The sequence below is a fragment of the Poecilia reticulata genome, chromosome 8 (assembly GCF_904066995.2).
Source record: "Poecilia reticulata chromosome 8, P_reticulata-male-v2, whole genome shotgun sequence".
Classification (NCBI taxonomy): Eukaryota; Metazoa; Chordata; class Actinopteri; order Cyprinodontiformes; family Poeciliidae; genus Poecilia; species Poecilia reticulata.
This window is the reverse complement of record NC_088837.1, coordinates 7,525,916-7,546,708: the sequence shown is the minus strand read 5'-3', so window position 1 is coordinate 7,546,708 and position 20,793 is coordinate 7,525,916. Positions and strand designations below refer to the sequence as shown.

General features: G+C 44.4%; 1 protein-coding gene across 1 annotated transcript; it reads right to left on the bottom strand.

The window, feature by feature from the left end:
• Positions 1–332: 332 nt before the first annotated feature.
• fscn1a (fascin actin-bundling protein 1a) lies at positions 333–18,484 on the bottom strand. The gene is made up of 5 exons (XM_008415659.2): positions 17,386–18,484; positions 5,835–5,991; positions 4,008–4,129; positions 2,191–2,358; positions 333–2,097 (listed from the first exon to the last, which is right to left on the bottom strand). The coding sequence occupies exons 1-5, from the start codon at positions 18,224–18,226 to the stop codon at positions 1,889–1,891; spliced, it is 1,497 nt and encodes a 498-aa protein (XP_008413881.2). The 5' UTR covers positions 18,227–18,484; the 3' UTR covers positions 333–1,888.
• Positions 18,485–20,793: the final 2,309 nt, after the last annotated feature.

Below are 20,793 nucleotides of genomic sequence, written 5' to 3'. Positions count from 1 at the left end.
ATTTTTTTCTGTGGCTCTCAGGGTTAAAGGTCACCGACCCCTGATATAATCCATTCCCCAGTCTCAAGGCCTCACCAGGGTTTTTTGATTATTATTTTACATTCATCTCCCCCGTAAGGAAGAAAAACATTCCCACAGCATGCTGCCGCCTCCACCATGCATCACTATGGCGACGTGTTCTAAGGGATGTGGAGGGTTATATTTTCTGCCATAAAGTGTTTGCATGCAGGCCAAATATGCACAACATCAACAGCTTTGGTTTGCATCAGCACAATTATGCTTATATGCCACTGACTGAACATTGAGACAAGAAAAAGAAAATAAAAAGTCACTTTGCGTTCCAAATTCCAGTTTTTATTGGTTGCTGGATTTCAGGTGAACCAATGGCACAAGAGAGAGAGAGAGAGAGAGAGATTACTCCACAATATCCCAGAAAAATTGTACAAAATAATACAAAAGGAAGTTCCAGTTTTACAAAGCAAAAAGGTGTGGACTTTCATTTTCTTTTTATTAATTAATTATCCTACTGCCAAAAATCAAAACTCAAGAGTAAGGCACAGTCATTACCACACGTTTACCCTCCCAACATCCAGTTTGCCAAAAGTTTCCCAGAGAGGAACTTCTCTTCTTTCGTTTCCCCAGAACCTTTCATGAAAACACTCGGAACATCAGAAAAACGTTGGACCCGATACAATCGTGCATCGATTCGTCAGACTGCAGTGATTGGCCAGCTAAGCGGATTTAAAAAAACAAAACATTTTTTAAAAAATCAGCAGATTGAGATTCTGTGGGACTAAACTACGAGATGAAACGTCCGTTTCAAACCCAGACGGTAGGAACCGAGAAGCAAGAGGAAAAAAAAAAACGAGAAACGGATTTGAAAAAGGTTCTCCGATGTGGAGCTGAGATGTTGAACATGTTGCTAGCACCAGATTCCAGTTTTAAACAGCTTGACGCTAGGTCCGTCTACCCGGTATCAAAAGTTTGGTCTGCGTAAAGGCTCAGGTGTACGTTTGGTCGAGGGAAATCGAGAAAAACAATAATAATAAAAAAAGCAGCTTTCTAGGCATCTATTAATGGTTTCACTACATTTACTACATCTATCCGCTGTACACTTTTAGCCATGATAATGTCTGTGCCTTGGACTTGGAGCAAGAAATGAATCCAACTGTGCAAGAGTGCAGCAAACGTACGGAAACGTGTGTTGATCTGCGCCGGCTTTTGACCCTTTATACCGTTTCACCGACTACGGCTTCCGGAGGCTCCAGGTTTCTGTTAAGATCTCCGACTTCTGCCTCGTCACCGACCGATGATAATACAGCTAGAGAGCAACACGGGCCTACATCTAAATATCATACACTTGAGATGAAAGGAGCGTTGGGGGGTGGGGGGAGGAGGGGCTAGGAGGTGGTGGGCGGGGCTTCGTCCCATCGAGTTACATTGTCTACATCGTCAGATCCACTCTAGTTATATTACAGTCGTCAAGAACGCCAAGCTCTCATAAAAACAAACACTGAATCTGGACCCATCGGTCCAGTTCAGACGCCACAGGCAGAAACGCGGAGGGAGAGAGAAGTGGCGCGACAAAGACGGATCGAAGCAGGAAAAGTGCACAGCACCCTGTGGTAACTATGGCGACGGATACGGGTTGGCACCGGAGGGCAGAGCTGACAAAAATAAAATAAAAAAAAAAACAACAAAGAACCGAGGGAGGAAGGAAGGAAAGGGAGGGAGAGAGGAGAGGCTCCTTCCTTCTATCCTTGCTGATCTCTCTGTGCAGTTTGTCAACATATAGTCAAAAAGGGGGCGGGGCTTAATATGTGAGGGAGGGAGGGGGTGGACAGGTAGGGTTTTAGGTGGTGGACGGGTCAGGGGGCTCTGGTCCCCCTCAGTACTCCCAGAGCGTGGCGGTTTCCAGGTCGTCGGCGTTGGCCTTCAGCACGCCGGCGTGGTCACCGCGGAGGTACTTCCCGTCGCCGGCGTGGCGGACGGCCAGCTTGTTGTAGTCGCAGAACTCGAACAGGAAGTCGACGGGAGTGTCGCTGCTGCTCACGACCGCCTGCTCGTTCCCCACCATCCAGTACTTTCCGGTGGAATCTGTGGGAAGGACGGAGAAGAAGGCGAGTTAAAAGGAAACGTCGAGATGGGGTCTGCGGATTTGCCCCCCACCCGCCCGACGGTGGCGCCCACCCTGCAGGCTGTAGGCGCCGTCTCTGAACTCCAGGGTGAAGTAGTCATAGGAGGAGCGGTTGGAGTCCAGCGTGCCGGTCACCTTCCTGCAGCCGATGAAGCCGTGTTCGCCGCGCAGGACGATGATGGGACGGTTGATCAGCTTCATGATGAACTCCTCGGACTCCCCTGAAGACGGAGGACAGGCGGCACAGAGACGGTCAGCAGCAGAGATACTGTTCTGCTACATCTAGATATCCTGACTAAACAAAGAACAGGTCTGCCTTTCGTTTCGTTTCACCAACATCAAGAAGAAGGAAAAAAAAAAAAAAAGGTGTGATCAACAAATGCTGGAACAAGATGTCTAATTTGAGACTTTTCAGATCTGCATGGCTTGCAGCAGGAAAAGCAGTTGCAACGGTTGAAATCCCAGACAATCAAGTGCCGAGTTTTGTTTTGTTTTGTTTTTAGTGCCAAAGAGCAGCTGGAGCAGAGCAGCTGTCCAGCTACCAGATCCTGAAACAAGTTACAATTTTAAAAAACTAGTGAGAGCAAAACGCTGAAACCTTTCGTTCGGTTCATTCTGACCAGTCAAAGGTTTAAAGGTTTTCTGAATGTTACACACACACACAAAAAAAAACTTCCAGGGTTCATTGAAATTGGGGAAACTTTCAGCTGAAAATTTCACATAGACCAAGTTTTAGCTTCTTCAAACCTAATTGGTAGCAGAGTCCGTCAGAAACTTAAAAATCCGGATCCTCTTCCTCAGTCAGTCAACCTGTCATGGCTCCAACAACTAAACTTTTTTGAGTGGATGTCAACTCAACCATTTTCTGAAAGCAAAGACAAATTGAGCGTTTGAAAAGGAGCTCATCCTCAAACTCGTGTCGACTTTTGCCTGCAGTTTATTCAGGCTGCGACAGAGCAAGAGAGAGCAAGACGTCAAACTTGACATTACATTTGAGAGTTTAACCTCCAGCTGTGCTGGATTTGGAAATATTGGCACCTCTAGGCAAGTCTGAGAGTAAAGGTAATGGTGTACAGTCTCCAGGAAGTACACTGATGCCGTTTTTAATAATGCTAGCCATGCTAGTCGCCAATATGAGAAGCTAAAGACCATGTGAAGTAGCCAGATTTCTGCTTTAATGCAAAAGTGTGTAGTCTCTACTTCAAATTAATGCTTGCTCATCAATTTGAAAAATTAAATGTTGTATCCTAATGCTTTATTTGGAAAGCACGTTTGAATAAGAACATCTTAAAAAATAAAGATCATTTTAGAAATGCATTCATGCGTTTAATCATCAGCTAATTTTATTTTTCCTCTTCAAATTATATTTCAGTGCTTACATTCATGGATTATATGAATCTGCTCAAATAACTGCAAATCATCCCGTTTGTTCAACACCAGGGAGGGAAAAAACAGAAGAGAAATAATGTTTTAGCATTTCTGTGGTTTTTCTGCACCACATCTCGACCTTAAAGTGGAACTCTGACAAGCGGGTGACCCCCCTCTGTGCAAAGCAAAAAAACAAAAACAGGCGTTTTAGATGAAGTATTTTATGCACAGGAAGAAAATGACGCAGCAAAGTGCCGTTTCTATTATCCATAATTAAAGACAGAGAACTGGGACACTAGAGCTCTGGGAAACGCAGCAAGCAGCAATGTTTACTCCGAAATGCTGAACCCTTTAAGAACCAAAACAACTGGAGCATCCAGACATGATTTCATCACTCCTCCTCCTCCTCCTCCTCCTCCTCCTCCTCTGAACCCTTCATCGTGTCAGCGCCGGGCTGTGAATCAGTTATCCGGTTCGCTCCCGTCAGCAGATCAACACCGACCTGCAGAGTCCATGGTGGCGGCGAGCTGGCCGTTTTTCTTGGCCGCCACGTACTTCCCGTTGGCTGCGCGGAGAGTCAGCCGCTTCCCACGCCACTCGATGTCAAAGTAGCAGTTAGTGGACCTGCGGAGGAACAGACAGAAGGTTTCAGCGTCAGGAGCGGACGAGTCGCGCCACGCTGTCATTTACGGGGCCCCCCGACGGTCGGGTCTCGCACATCTTTTTGTTCTCCTCTTTGGCAAACGTGGATGACTTCCAGGAGCGATAAATTAAGCACACAAAAAAAAAAGAAAAAAGAAAAAAAGAAAGATTACTCACTGTTGATACTGTAACATGAACAAAAAACAAGGAGCTGAGTTCAGGGTTTCTTTAAATCAAGCAGGCGTTTGACCTCGACTGAACTGGCAACAAGCTAGGACCGAGCAATCTGTTAACGTTGATGAAAACAAGTCGGAGCCATTAGAAAACAACATTTACTTGTACCTCAATGTCACTGAGAAGTTTATTCAGTAAATAAAGTGAAACTCGATGTTTGGAATTTGGAGGAGGCATGTTCTGCTTCGACTGCGATCCTTAAGGAGTTTTCTGACCGAACCGAGCGCAGCGACTCCGCGAAGCAGGTTTTGGTACGTTCGGTGGCGTGTGCTGGTACCGAGTCCAGGGAAAATGGACTCAGCATCTCCATGCGGCTCGCCAGCAGACAGAACCACGAAGGGCTCGAGAACTTTCTGCTAGATGGTCACGGAAAACATGGCATCCAAGACTTCACTCTGGACATCAAGCAGCTTGGATTCTTAATTTACCTTATTTTGGACAAACAGTCACGTAAACACAGCAGCCAAGTAAAAGGTGGCTACTGTGTGCTGAGCTGCTTTGAGGAGTGAAGGAAAACCAGGACGGTCTGAAGTAGAGGGAGAACATTTACAAGAGGAGCTAAAGCTGAATTCATTTTCAGTTCACAGCCTTGATGTCGACGAATGTCGCATTTGAACGACAGCAGCTAATCTACTGCTACAGCACGACGCACGAGTTTGCTACCATCACACACTAATCAGATCAGTTCAATCTTTTTAATTTGGAGACATTAAGAGACAAAAGAAATATCCAACGTTGCTACATTTTAGAGAACGTAAATAAATAAATACACAAGTAAAAAAATAGCATTTAGCGTTGTTTTGTCCACATCTGGCCTGGTGAGAGATCAGATTCCTGTGGTCTCGTCTGAGGACTCAGTTGAGCCAAATCTCAGGAATTTGTTGTAGGAATGTGGGGAAGTTCCTGCAGAGGACTCGGAGCCGTGACCCCCCCCTCCGCCTCCCGTCTCGTCTCCAAGCTTCAAGTAAAGTTTCATTTGTAACGGGGGGAATCCGATTTTCTGCTGTTTGAGAGCAAACTCTGCCTCCGAGGTCGCACGGCAACCAGACCCACCGTAGCGTTTGGGCTGAATCGGGTTCCAATAACTTTTGATTGACGTTGCGACGCTGGTCCACTTTACGTAACTCGGGGTGAAGAATCCCTAATCCTGGGTCAGGAGCCTCACTGGGATTCGTTTCTGGAAAACTTTATGACGGGGGGAGGGGGTCAGAGGTCAACAGCCAGCTCCCTGCTCGGAAAGAACTACTGCACACAAAAGAAAAACACACCCCACCCCACACCCACACTTCATCTTCCACTCATGCCACTGACAGGACAGGAGGTCACCCACTCTTAACCTCCCACTCACAGCTCCCCTCCCCCTGTAGGAACCCGGAGCTCCTGTTACACCAACAGGACAGATTTCCTTTCCTGACAGACGGGGACAGGTGCGGCTCTGCCGACGGACTCTTACTTGCTGGAGGCGGTGCACTGCAGGCCTCCGTTGGCGGTGAGGGTCCAGTACTTCCCAGCGGCGGTCCGGAATGCGCACTTCCTGTTCTCACGGCAGATCTCCACCTGGAACACCTCCTGGTCGCTTTCTTCGTCCTGATTGGCCGACAGGTCCATGCCTGGAGGGGCAGAGAAGAAGTAGGCAGAAGTGGGGGGTTGGTTAACGAATCCATCATGAAGGGGGCGGGCAGCTGGGCTGACCGGTGACACACACACACACACACACACACACACACACACACACACACACACACACACACACACACACACACACACCCTGTGGTCAGGATCAGAGGGACTAAATGAGCAACATCAGACGGCTGAGATTAGAGGGGTTTCACGCAGCTGCACACACGGCCACATCTGTCAAACCTTCAAAGGATGAGCAGTCAGGACGGACGGCGAGCGGCAGACAGAGGTCGCACCGTAATGAGGTGACCGCTCCACACCGAGGGGCAACTTTAACACCATGTCAGCAGAAAAAAAAAAGGTTTCTGATTATTACAGTTTCCTAAAATTAATGAAATGATATGAAATTAAGAAAACGTTTTAGCTGAAACTGAAAAGAAACTGTAACTATATTGTGCGTTTATAAAACCAAAACATATCGAAGGTAGACATGATGCCCTCCGTTTTCATGTTTATGAATCGATCCGATGTGAAGAAAGATTTTACGTCAGCCGTCGGCAAATTACGGAACACCACACTGGCGCAAAGTAGTGACGGCTAACGTTGGAAGAAAACACCAGAATCAGCTGGCTATTCGATAATAACTGAATACTTTTTTTTTTTTGCATCTTCTGTTGAGTGACCCAATCAATGGATACATAATCAATACAATACTTGAACTTGTTTGAGTTCTGCACCTAAAAGTGATCCAAAGTATGGAAAAAAAAAACTCCACCAAAATTACTTTAAAACAAAACAATATTTAAACTCATAGCTAACAGAAACTAGCAAACACTCTAAAAGGTTATTCAAATGAACTGAATTAGATGAAAACCTAAACTATAATGAAAATCCCAAAGTATTGTCACTGTGCCGTCAACTCATCCAGAAACTGATCAAATCCATTTTAAAAAGTTACTTCCTGGTAACGATCAGGAACTACAACACGTCACAAAACATCAGTCAACTCTGAAAGACGCTTTGATGAGAACGCGACACCAAGGCGACTGGAAAGAAATCAAACGTAACATTTCCTTCTCAGCAACAAGGTTTTATTAAAAATGGCACTTCTAGTTGTGGATTTGATGACAATGGGGGAAAAAAAAGGAAGTTTTAGTTTATTTTGTAACCAAATCTAACCAAATCTATTACGGACATAGCTACATGCACTTTCAGGCTTTGTAACATTTAACATAGTCCAGGTAGTTTTTGTAGTATTGCTGAATTGGCACATAAAATCACTCCTCTCTTTATTTTCAGTAATCAGTTCATCCAAACAGAACAAGTTGAGCTGGTTCCAATTCCCCGTTTCACGTGGAGCAAACCGCCTCCATTTGATCCGTCACTTAGATTTGTAACTACAGAGGTTTAAACGCAGTCCAGATTTCCCAAAAAAACAATAATTGCTCTGTTAGTGGCAACAGAAAGCTTCAGGGCAGACGCCAACTTCAGCACCCAGAGCCAACTCTGACGCAAAATGTTATAATTTATCCTAAATAATCATACATCTCATTCAAGTCCTTATAATGTTCTTTATTATTAAATAGTCTGACATCAAGAACTACTTTGTTTCTTACTTCAAAATAAGAGTCCAACTTGATTCTGGTACATTTGAAACACGTCAACGTGTTGAACTGGACAAATATCCCTTTATTTAATCAAAATGATTTAATTTAGTCAAATCTTGCGCCACAAGCTGGACCATCAAGTAATCTAAACAGAGAAATATGAATTGGTTAATGTTTAAAAAAAAAAAAATCCCATCTGTTTTTGTACAACTTCAAAGCGCCACAAAAACTCTTGAAAAACCTTCATATACATCACTGAGCTGCACTTTAACTGCGTTAAATCATATTTTCAAATTTACAGACATTTATTGATGCTCTGGAGGCACAGATGGGAGAAAATAGTATCAGTTATTTCCACTGTCAGTTTCAAGTTTTTTTTATTCAACATCATCAATTGGAATTTATCAAGAGAACATTAAATCAAATTCTTAATACTTTTATCACGATAAATGATAAACGATCCGATTAATGTCTAGTAGAAAAGAGTTCTCTAGTGTCGCTTTTATCACAAACACTCAGAGAATATTTGAGTTCGTCGTTTCCAGAAAAATCCATTTAACTTTGCGTCACCATCTTAAGTCGCAGCTGTGAACCGAAGCCTGCAAGTGGGAAATTGTTCCAGAAATATCTCAGAGTCCCGAATACAAACCCTCCCCGCCTCGCCGAGGCCAAACGCTTTAGCTTAGTCGACGAGGAGCTTCGACCACTTTAGAAAGTCGGCCAATCAGCCCCACTGTCTGCCCAGAACAAGAGACGCCATTAAACATCACGCCATCCTCGCTCCGGCTTTTAAGAGCAGCAAAGTGGTGGACAAATATGACTGAGCCGCCGGATGAACACACACAGATACTTCATCGCGGACAATGCGGCCCATTGTCCAGGCCGAGGTCACGGCGTGGCTGGACGTATAGCCAGAGGCGTCAGGGGCCGTGACTGGGCACTGTGTAAATGTGTGCCGAGAAAAGAAAGACCTGTTTGAGAAAGGACAAATGGAGTCATGGTTTCACCGTCCGTCTCTCCTCACACATGACGTCCCCCCCCCCAACATCATCCCTCCATCTGCTCATGTCGGTGAAAGTATTAAAAAGCGGGGAGGGTGTTATTCCACACATTCCTCCGCTTTTTCCTTTTCGTCCCCCCTCCCTTTAAAACCCAAATCTGAAACCTCACAAAACGTTGGATTGAGTTTCTGCAGAAACGCGCTGGGACACACTCGAGCACGGCTGCACACGAAACGCAAACACAGACGACTGGGGAAGAGAATGGAGCGGATTGTAATGGAAACCACATGGCGAGGATGAGGAGGAGGAAGAAGAGCGATGCAAGAGAAGACGAAATCTGAGTTTATCTGCCAGAGGATGGTGAAAACCTCGCCGCGTTGGCCGATCGGTCAGCGAACTCGAGCAGAAACGGCGCCGCAGGTCGTTCATCTGCTGGACGAGTCGAGAGAGAGAGACACGAAGAGCTGCGGCTCAAAACGGCTCAGACATTTCAGACTTTAAGCGTCGCTGGGTGGTTGCTCCCGCTTTTAAACGTTTTACTAGCCTCCAACGCCGTCGAAGTTTTCAGTGAATTTGTCGAATGAAACGATTCAACGTGAGAAATCGATTTTTGAGAACTACATTAGTAATCGATTAATTGTTTTGGAGGAGTTTGACTCCAAAAATTGGTTATCTGCAGAAAACGAAACATTACAGGCAGTAATTAAGCCCAAACAATAAAAATATAGAAATACATTTTCCGTTTAAAAAATAAAACATTTTACAGATCGTGGTATTTTAGTACATTTGAACCAGGTGAAGCTAAAGGAATGTTGTCTTATAGCATCTTGGGCAATAAAAGATTTTCTTATTTTTTAAAGTAGTTAGTAGTTAAATCATAAATCTAAAAGTGCCATTGTGCTTTTTTAATCGGGTTATTCTGACGATTAGTCAATCCGCTACTCGTTCGCTGCGGCTATAGTTGTATGCTTTACATCGACAGTTGCAAACGAAGTCCTTCGTTCAGCCGGAGTTCAGTTTGATCCGCGATTTTCTCTGACGAAACCCAAAAACAAATTCAAATGCAGCTAATGCAGGAACATGCAGAAGACCTTCGAGTAACGAAAGTCTTTCTTTAAGACAACATGTTTTGCGCAGTCAAAAATTTGCAGCTATATTAGAAAAGGAAAGTAAAAATTTGCACCAGAAGCCTGAAACTTGAGAAAACTTTAGTTGTTGCTCAAGTATAAACTCGGAGTCACTACTTTATGGCTACTGTCTGAGAAGCTTTTGAGAGGCCAGGCTTAAAGATTGAAGGACTTTTGCAACAGACGTGCAAAAGCTTGGTATCATTGACCTCGAGGGAAATCAAACACGAAATGCCAAACTAGGGCGTTTGCATGTCGTGACGATACTTTAATACTGAACAAACATCATTTGAATAATGTCCTTGAAAGTCTCATCTCCTATTTTGCCTGGATATTTTCAGTAAAGCTAATTTCACTGGAAACATACAGAGGAGGACGTAACAGTTCAGTGTTTGAACTGAAGCCGTTTGCAAACGTTACCCCTGAAGGACAGAACAAATACGTTTTAGAGGACAGATGAGCCTGATGGAGACAAAACAGAGAGGAAGCCTGAAGCTACCAAACAGAATTAGCTCTGCTGATCAGTTTGTGAAGCTCGCAGGGATAAACGTGGGGTGAGGGGAGGATCAGCCACACACTTAACGTCCTCCTTAGCCAAAAACGGCGACTGTGGGGTTAGAAAGATCCTCAACCACGAGTGTATAGGCATAAACAACCCCTCCATCTTGGCCTTGTCCTCGCTTCCACGAGAAGCCTGCTGCGAACGCACGCGATTGCATCAAGGGCCATTGTGCGCCTCTGTGTGTGTGTGTGTGTGTGTGTGTGTGTGTGCGTGCGCGTGTGTGCGTCTCTTCTATTGTTCAAGGAGGCGACCAGCTGGAGCACAAACATTCAGCCGGATCAACAGCCTTTATTCTGATCAGGACAGACAGAGCGAGGAGCCAGGCAGCCAACAACAGCTCTCAGAAAGGTCCCACAACAATGGCGGCCGGGATGTGACTGCGTCGCCCACGAGGGCGTTTGCAGGAATTGATGTGTGTGTTCAAGTTTGGACTGGAGACACACCCTCAGCAGGCTGACACACTGGAGCCCAGCACAAGTCCAACCTATAATAAAGCAGCAGCCAGGGAGGAGGAGGAGAAGAGGCTCCTCTGTGGTTGACGCAGCCAAGATGGCTTGGCATGCTCCGAAACGCACCCGGAGAATCCAACACTAAAAAACATACGGAGTCTCCATAAACACATTATCGCATATCCACTCACTTAAAATGCTGGGCTTTACAGGGAGAGCATATCAGTTTCTCTCCGTTCGTGACGAGAGCTTGGCCGCAGCCGACGGACACAAATCATCGCCCTTCACCCTGCCGGCGGAGATTATCGCAGCGGCAGACAAGGTCGAATATGTGCGACTCATGTCTCATTTCCTGTCAGCGGGAGGCGAAGGATGCAGAAAGGGTGTCAGGGTTGACTCAGGGCCAGACGCAACAGCTCCGGTCTGCAGCCTTTAACCTGCACAAGCACCGCATGGAGCTGTTTATTTAAAGAGCTCCTCAAGTCTTAGCGATTACCAGAAGAAAAAGCTAGTAGTCTAACCAAAGGAAAGCGTTTAGGTATTTTATGTTTAAAAAATATATATCAGGATTATTTGATGTTTTGGCTTTTCATTTTGGCTGAAGTTTTTAAAAAAAATTTTTTTTAAACTATGCCACTTTAAAGCCTCAGTTGGCAAACTTAATACAGCAATTAATATGCTACCGTAACTGCCGTAGTAGCTAGCTAGCTCCTATTAGCTTGTTAAATTAACTGTATTTCTCCATAAAATGGAGCGGAAAAGCTAAAAAATGCCTTCAATAAAAATCCCATCAAAAGCCAAGGCCAAGTTCTCCTGCTGTTTATTCAAATTTTATATATAAAAAAATTAATTACAGTGAATGTGGACGCCAACTCCAAACTATTTGCTATTTTAGTACAATCAAATTAAGAAGCAAAAATAGCTAGGCTAATTGCTTCGTAGCATGCTATTAGCTAGCATTAGTAAAGCAGCTAATCCAGGTGTGCCCTTTTCATTCCTTGGCACTGATTGGCTGCAGTAAGACTGTAAATCATGAAGACGGTGGTGGTGGTGGTGGAGTCAAAACTGTTTTTGCTGTGTTTATTAATGCATACCAAGGTATGTTTGATGTTTGAACTACAAAAATAGCCAGCTTTAGTCTTTTTTTTCCCATTTAGGAGGAGCAGTCTCAAATATTATATGGGTGATTGTATTCCCAAATCTCTGGATACTGAGTGTCAAAAATGTAACAAATACTTAAAGATGTGTTACCATTACAGTAATGTAATAGTTTACCTTTTCTGTAAACTGTGAAAGTAACATCTATAAAAGTATTACTGCAACAGTTGCGGTAAAAAAAAAAATAAAGTTACTGCTTTTTTTTGTAAAACAGAAAAGCAACTGGATAACTTGTAAACATTTGTTGTAAATTTATGGTTTTACTCACACCAAAGTTGTATCAAGAGAATCTGATGTCAACTTGCCGTAAAATCTCACCTATTATCATAAATAAGCTGGTTTACAGTTACAGAAAAGCTATATTTTCTCATTCTAGATCATCTTTAAGCCGCTTGATGTTTTCAGCATTTTTTGGCTTCATTTCATTTAGTAGAACCGTGGCCTCTTTTCTTCATTACAAACTATTTCAAATCAGTTTTACAGTTCAACTGGTGGTTGGTCACATGAGGCGGCTGGAAAACAAAAACTTCAACACTGGAAAGCAATCAACACATCCACACCAAAATGCATAATCAAAATAAATATAACCCATATTTACAAAAGAACAGTCGGTGGTCGCACCAGAAGCCGGCCGGATGTGATGGGTTTTCATCCATTTAGGCCTCTGCTAGCAGGAGTAAGGCGCATAACGGAGCCACTCTAAGAGCCTCTGAGCTCCAGGCTAACTGACTGATAATTGTGGCCCGGACCACATGAGGGTCGTTAAACTGTCTCTCTGGGAATTTGTGACCGCTGATGAGAAAAGTGGATGTTATGAACCGGAAACAGGCAACAGCATAGAGTCTGTTTATTGGCGGCTTTGAAAGCCATGAGCTCAAATTGGACGATAAACAATGGGACTGCTGTAACGCCTGCATAACATTTGTCTAATTAAAAAAGAAAATGATAAGTTTCTGTAAGTGACACATTGTGACTCTTTAGTCAATGCATCTGGGAAATGAACATGAACTTTCTGGCTAAATTTATAGCCTCAGGCTGAAACAGTGATAATAGGTCTGAGTGTGTAGCAGAATTATCACATTAGCTACATTTTTTACCAAAATGTAGCCATGTTTGGGGAGTGACTAAAACTAGCTAGCATTAGCTTTATCAGCCCTGAGATACTCACCGGTTGGCAATGAAAAGTTCAAAATCAAATGAACCACGGATGTAAAAAGCCATTTTAAAAAGAATCATTTTCTAAAGACATGTAAAGGCAAATCTACTACAGGCTGCCAGGAAGCGAGAGAAATCAAGACTTCAGAAAACAGGAAGGCTGAAAAGTAGTACAGCAACGTTTCTGTTTCAGTAGTCCAGAATAAATCTGGAGATTAAAATCCAAAGAAATTTCTTAGTACATATCGAGTTTGCATATTGTGAGAAAGTTATTCTACAGGTGAAATGACTGTAGAATAACTTCACTATTATGCTGGTTTTGATTAAACATGGGGGAAACTGGGTCATCACTTTTTGTAAAAAAGCCCAAAGGAAGGGAAAATGGTCTCAATTAAAATGGACCATTTCACAATTCAGTTGCACAAGATAATTCTGTGAACAAATTAGTTACTGTAAATTATGAGATAAACACTTTAATCCAACTTTAAGTGATAATTTTCGGAGAGGAAAAAAGCTAAACCTAAAGCTAATGGAAGGATATTTTAGGAAGATTTTCCATCTTTACTCGTTTAAAGCTTAGTGAAAGTAAAATCTGTACTCTTGACTGGACAGAAACAGATTTTGGATTGACCCACTTGAGCTGGCCTCATGTCTAAAACCTCCCACCGCTAATGAAAGCCAGCGGAGTTCGACCGCCATCTTGGCTCAGGTCTGCCAGGCAAACAGCCGCTGCAGAGTTCGACTGTGAGCTGCGGCGTGTTTGCTGAACATCTGGAGCCAGTTTAATTCCACTCAGCATTTAATCCTCATCCCAGCCGTCCAGTTGTTGGAGGGGAAAGTACAGAGTTTCTGTAAGGACTCGGGTCCCCTTTTGCAATAAGTAAAAATCTACACAGGTTGACTGTTAATTACCCACAAGGAAGAAGGCTTCAGGCAACCAATAGAAAACTGACATTTTTTAAGACCATAAGTCTTTTCTCCATAAGACAAAAAACTTTTAAAACAAGACATGCAGAAATAAAAATGAGGAAGCACATCATATTCGACTACATTCATCTTTTTATCCATACTGTACAAACAAAGCGACATGCTAACATTAGCCTAGCCAAAGAGTATATTTTTTATATTTAGCAAGCCAAAAATAAAGTAAGTAAAAATGACATTTGAAATGTCTCCTGCAATGTCAAATTTGAATTCGCAAAGAGTGAGAAATGACAGCGCTAGCTGCATGTAGCGCTAGCTCACGTTAGCCAAAAACAAGGTGTGAATGAAGTTTGCTTTTACAAATTCACGTGGAATTGTCAGATGTGTTCATGAATTCAACACTTTAGTGTTTCAGTCAAAAATGACTGAATCACTAGAACTTTTGCTTTGTGCTTTGGTCAGACACAACTAAGGTTAAACTTAGCGTTTGGCATTAAAAGAAGGAATGCCTGGAAAAGCAACTCGTTCCCATTGTCGAGTACGGTAGAAAACCTGGAATGTTTGACAAATGCAAAAGGTGTTTTCTCAAGATAATGAGCCAAAATATATCAAAATCAATGATTTAGACACTTTGAAAATCTAGAGAGACTAATCAAAGAGTAATTGTTAAATGGATTCTCCAACTTTGTAAAAAGTTATGGAAAAAGAAAAAGTGTTGTCTTAGGTTCTAGTGGGCTGTGTGCATCGGCAGCAGTGGTACCAATCCTTGTACCAAACAAGATTTTTTTTTTAAACTAAAAGCTAACATATCTTTAAGAAATGTGTTCTCCAAAAGTTTCCGCCTGAGGGCATCCATCTTGGTTTTAAACAATCCACCTTAACCAATGAGCTTACACAGCTAATTTCAATATATCAAATTGATTTAGACCATTATAAACGTGGGAGTACAACAGTTTTGTACTATACTGTCACTTCTAGGTTAAGTCGAACAGGGAACCATGGGATGTCTGAAGGGAAACCAATGCCCTCGTTCAGCTCTGTAGCCGTTTCAGAGGATGAGAGGTTTAGGTTATGGGGTCTTGGTGACATGCTGCAATCAGAGTCAGATTTGTTGCGAAACAGAATCCGCGTGTACCCACAGAGCTCTGACGATCCAAGAGTGGGAACCTTTTAGTACAACCCCTTTCTTCCGACAGCCAGCCTCCATTTTGTGCTCGAGAAAGCAAACCATGTCAGAAAGATCTGCAGCTGCCGGAGGAAACAAAAGCTGATAAATATACCAGAGAAGTAAACAAAGAAAGACAACCACTCCCTAGGGTGATTGAGACTTGGCAACAGGAAATTAAAAGTGATCCATCAGATCACGGTTTCAAGAAAAAGAAAAAAAGAAAAATGGGCAAAGCCACTAAAACCACATGGCATTCCCAGTGAGCTCCTCCGACCAAACGCCATATTGAGATCTGGAGATCAGTCACACATTCCTGTCACTCAGTACAATTCAGTCACAAGCAACTGCTTTCAGGCAATTCCTCTGTATCCCTTCTGTTCCACTGATTCTTTATGAGACATTTCATGGCCTTAATCTTATATTTTACTGATTTAGAACACCTCAATAGTTAAAGCACCTCAATAGTTATGGGTATTCAACCACAGAGCTTCCAAACAGCATCAACAACTCCCCATGAGGGACTGGGACAATGCCAAATGGAGACAACCATCCGGTGTGAAGGAGCAGGGAGGAGTTGGGGGAGGAGAGGAGGCCACAATGGAAAAGATGTTCGAAAAGGAGGTTCGCATGTCAAAATGGGGGGGCGGCGGGGAAAAGCAAGGGAAGAGGAAGCAAGAAAGTGGGGGAACAATTTTGCATCTCTGCCAAGTTAAACAGCTGAAACAGCCCAGACACAAAACCACATCTGATCTGAAAGCAAGGCAGAACCAAAGTATTTAAAGGTCTGGAGATCTGACGGAGTTATCTGGAGTGTGGGCGCTGCCAGATGCATTTAATTAGACCTGAGCAGGTTTAAAACAAAAAAAAAAAAACACGTGTTCTTCCGTCCCCCCTCCCCCGTGTTTTCCTTGGACCATAACATCCTAAGTCCTAACCGTTCTTCTGTGCACTAGCACAGATCCAAAAACATCAGCCCATTTTGGGCTGTTGAGGCAATTGTTGTCTAAATCAAGGATATTAATGATATCCTTCGTTAACCTCGAGTGCTACAGGTACTTTCAAGTCCATTGTTTTCTGTGAGCAGCAGATCAAATATTGTAATCTGAATCCCCAAATCTGAGAATCCCCAGGATTTTCAGTCCAGTGCATCCACCAGCTCCGTGTACTTTAAACATTGGTGTTTAATAATCCTGAGTCAGGCGTGAAATCAGAGGAAACAACCAGATTACGCTGGTGTTCACACTTGTTCTTGCTAAACATACCATTTTGTTGAACTGGCACCACCATCCACTTTGACAATGTTGATACAAAACACGTGTTCTGGGGTTGACCACCAGATAACCCATCACATGACCAAAATGAGCCAATTTTCCTCTCACTTGTCAGTCAAATGCATAAAAACTAAGAATTCCCAATCATTGTTGCTCTCAAAACACAGCCTACAACATGGAGGCCTTTGGTTTTTGATGCTTTGTGTGTTCTAATCTTAGATCAGCTCATTAACCTCGGGATAAAAGTAGAGATGCACCAAACTTTTGATGACTGGCTGCCCAAATGCTGAACAAGCAGGATCCTGAAAACCGGGAACTCCCACCATTTCATCACCCAGCAGCTTAAAACGACAGAAAGGTTATGGGAGCAGCAGAATCCTGCTGGCAGATCACCTACATTTACCTTTGGATTTACGGCTGAATTTGATCAGAGTTGGCTGCAGCACATTTAATCTGTAATGTTCCAACGTCCTTATGGGAACAAAAGAAAGTCAGAACCACAACTGGCAACAACAACAACAGCAACATGATGCCAGTTTGTTTGTCCACCATTGTTCCTGCACTTTCATCTTCAGAGAGAAACCAGATCAGATCATTTCAAACACATTTTAAGGGTTTTAATCAATAAATAATACAATTGGCATCTGTTGTGCTTGTTGCCACACCAAGACTCGCATGAGACGTCGGGCTCAGGCCAAGCAGGCCATTGTTTGGGGTGTAAATACACACGGGCCACTGTTGTGTGTGCATGTGTGTGTCTGGACCGTGTCCTGTAAGGATCATTTAGGATGTGCAGTAAAGGATGGGAGTGAGTGGGAGTGGGGGGGTTGGGATGGGATGGGATGGGGATGCAGGCTCACATTCCATCACGTTAACACTTCCTCTGCCAACACACTCACGCCCTCACTCACACACCGACCCGGGAGACCTGGTCCGGGGCCTGCTTGGACCACCACACCCACCTTGCCTGGTGGAGACGTTCCTCTCGTTCCCGGCGGTGAGCACGACCTGCGGGTGGCTCTGCTCCAGCACGAACAGCTCGTCCTTGCCCACCCGCGCGCTCTTGCCGGACTTCATGGTGCCGGACGGCCCGGAGGGCGCCAGGTACTTGCCGCTGCAGTCCCTGAAGGCCACCTTCCCGGAGCGGAACTCCAGCGTGTAGCCCGTGGTCTTGTCCGTGGTGGCCACCAGCGCTCCGTCGTTCCTCAGGAAGCGGTTGTCGGAGGTCTGCAGGTGGTACCGCTGCTCGCGGAACACCAGCGTGATCATGGAGTCCACCCCCCACGGCACGTCCCGGTCGATGGCGATCTCGTCCACCTTGTCGCTCAGGTGCGCGTAGCGCTTGCGCGTCACGCTGAAGATGTTCACCTGCGGGTGCATGGCGATGTGCACGCTCCATTTCTCCGCCACGGACACGGTCTGCGCGAAGCAGATGATCCGGTCCTCGGTGCCGCCCAGGTACCGGCCGTACTGCTCGGACTGCAGGGACCAGCGGCCGTCGTCGTGGGCGGTGATGATGAAGCGGCACTCTGGACCGGCGGCCTCGCTGTCTCCGGTGACGTTGCCGTCCTTGTCCGCGGCGATGTACCGGCCCAGATGCGACTTGAGGAAGAAGACGTTGGCGCTGGAGTCGTCCCCGCTCTGCTCCAGGGTCCAGATCTGCTTCTTCTTCATGCTGGTGGCCGACGCGTTAATTTTGAAGCCGAACGTCTCCGCGGTCAGGTATTTGTTCCCGCAGTTGATGAGGCCGAACTGGATCTGCAGCATGTCGCTGGTTCCGTTAGCGGAGCCGTTGGTCGTCATGGTCGGGGCCGGGTGGGGGTGTGTGTGTGTGTGTGTGTGTGGGGGGGAGAGTCTTCGGTTCGGACCGGTTCTTGCCTTGGAGGGATGAGCGGGGTGGGGAGGGGAGTTCGGGGGGGAACGCTTCTGCAAGTGGGCCGAAAGGGTGGGATGCTCTGCCGCCTCGCGTGCTGCTTCTTTGTTTGGGGGGAGAGCGTGAGTGTGAGCGCGCGCCTGCCGGTCTTCTGTGCTCCGCTTGTCTCAGCAGCGCGAGCCCGTCGCCACAGCTGCAGTCTTTATAACCATCAGTGACGTAGCTCACCCCCCCACCCCCACGCTACCCTAACCTCGCCACAAACCACGCCCACCCCGAAACATCCACACACACACACAAAAAAATAAATCTGGACGCAGGAGAGCTGGAGGCTGAGGATTAATTTCTCTGGTGATGACGTCGATGCCAGAACCGGTCCAAGGTTCTGACCTGGGTTTCTCTCCACATCCAGTTGAGACCTTCAACCAACTTAACACTATGGCAATGAACTGGAATGTCATTGGAAAACTGTATTTCAGCCATTTAATTGTAAAAAATGAAGAAATAAAACTGATACAAAGATTAATTGCGCACATGTCCTCAGAAAATTTAAAGTCACGGAAATATAGAGCAAAAAAGAGGTGACAAGAGAAGCAGGCTGCTCACAGAGTGTCGCGTTTGAGAATACTTTTGGAAAGTTGAGTGGAAGGACAATGTATTGTCCAAAAATGCCACAGGGATAGCTGCGACCCTGGGAGGACTGTAAAGCAAAGACAAAGAGTTTCCTTTTTTTTCTTTGAAGATCGTTTAAATTTGTCTCCCTGACAGAAAATATTCGGACTCAAAGAGTATTTAAATCTAACACACATCAGAACATCTGGACAAATTAAAATATCTGTAAATTTTTTTAATTTATTTTAGTAATTCAGCTCAAAAAGTGAAGCTCATTTTATATTGACTTATTACATTCCACAAAAGGTCACTGCTAAAAAAAACAAACAACAACAAACACTGGTTATTCAGAGTGCTGAAAGAAAGTTGAGTGGAAGGAAAAAGTGTGTTAGAAAAAGGAGTAGAGTGGAGTAGATTCCAAATGTGTGGAGTGTGGCTGTGGTCTAAGTCGACTCCAACACAGACACAAGCAGCAGAAATGATTTAATAGCGACAATAAATTGTGATTGTTAGCATCATTATGCTAACAATCACTGAATATTTTTCCTGTAATTGTTCACATGAGCTATTTGAGCAGTTTGGATTGATGCTGAGCCTAACTGATGAACACAGAAAAGTTTAGCTAAGTTGCTGGTGTTCAGTTATGTGCAATGTGCCCTGTTTATTTTGTTACAATATACTTTGATATATTGCGTCATATATGCATTGTTGGGGTGCATTGTTGCTTTACTTGTTTTTTTATTTATTTGCATATTATTGGATGCCTGTTGCTTGGTGTGGTGCGTAGTTTTTGCATTGTCCTGCCCAACTTGTGTATTGTTCAGGCACAGCTGACGTCTATACTGCGGGCCCCGACTGAAACCTCGTGGCACGCCACTGTAATTATGAAACTGTCAACATATTTTTCTATGATTAGAACTAACATAATATAAATTTGAAATAGCTTCAAGTTATTTTGGCAAACACACACAAAAAAAACAAAAAAATGTAACATTTACGTATCCAAAGTGTTTGACTAAAGAGTAGCTTAGTTTGCTTATACCTTGGGCTGGCCCTGGTTAAAACTTTTACACATTTAATGCACAAGTTAAAGTAAAAAAAAAAAAAAAAAAGAGAGAGAGAGAGAGAGAGAGAGAGAGAGAGAGAGAGAGAGAGAGAGAGAGAGAGAAAAACTTAACAGGACTTTAAAAAAAAACCCTCTTCAGTCTGGATGAAGTCACATGAAGGGAGTCTGTTTCCCACTGGACGCTGAAATTATATCAGTTTCTCCTGAATCCGACGGACTCAGCATTCAAATCATGAGGACCGGGTGGGTGTGTGTCCCCGGACAAAGCGCCATTCATGGCCCCGAGCGCGCACATCAGAGGGCAGGAAGGGCCCGGCTCCGTAAACAAAGAGGCCAAACAGATCAGGCCGCATGAACATCGCTCTCAAAAACACACACACACACACACACACACACACACACACACACACACACACACACACACACACACACACACACACACACACACACACACACACACACACACACCGAGGCGCACAAAGTGCAGGGGCGCATGTCAGCATCAGCGGCACGCTCTCTGCAGAGACAGAAATGCTTCGCGGCCTTTTTGCGGCCGTTGTCTTGGTGAAGTGAGGCATAACATGGGAGAAACACGGCCCGGGTTGAACTATCGCGATGCAAATGATGGGGAGATTTGTTTCAGGCCGAGCAAAGTTCAAACACATATCGGTTTATGTCCAACAAGCAGCACAGCAGCACTGGTTGGCAGCATTACTTTGTATAGAAGACGATTACCGAGTGTGTTTTTTTTCTTCTTCTTTTTTTAATAACAACAATTATCTGCTCTGTTTGGAAGCAGCAGTAAAAAAAATAAAAAAA

Coding starts and splice junctions, on each gene's coding strand:
- fscn1a (XM_008415659.2), bottom strand. CDS start 18,226: ATGACGACCAACGGCTCCGCTAACGGAACCAGCGACATGCTGCAGATC. Junction 2,359..4,007: donor CGCCACCATGGACTCTGCAG/GTCGGTGTTGAT, acceptor CTCCGTCTTCAG/GGGAGTCCGAGGAGTTCATC. Junction 2,098..2,190: donor CGGCGCCTACAGCCTGCAGG/GTGGGCGCCACC, acceptor TCCTTCCCACAG/ATTCCACCGGAAAGTACTGG.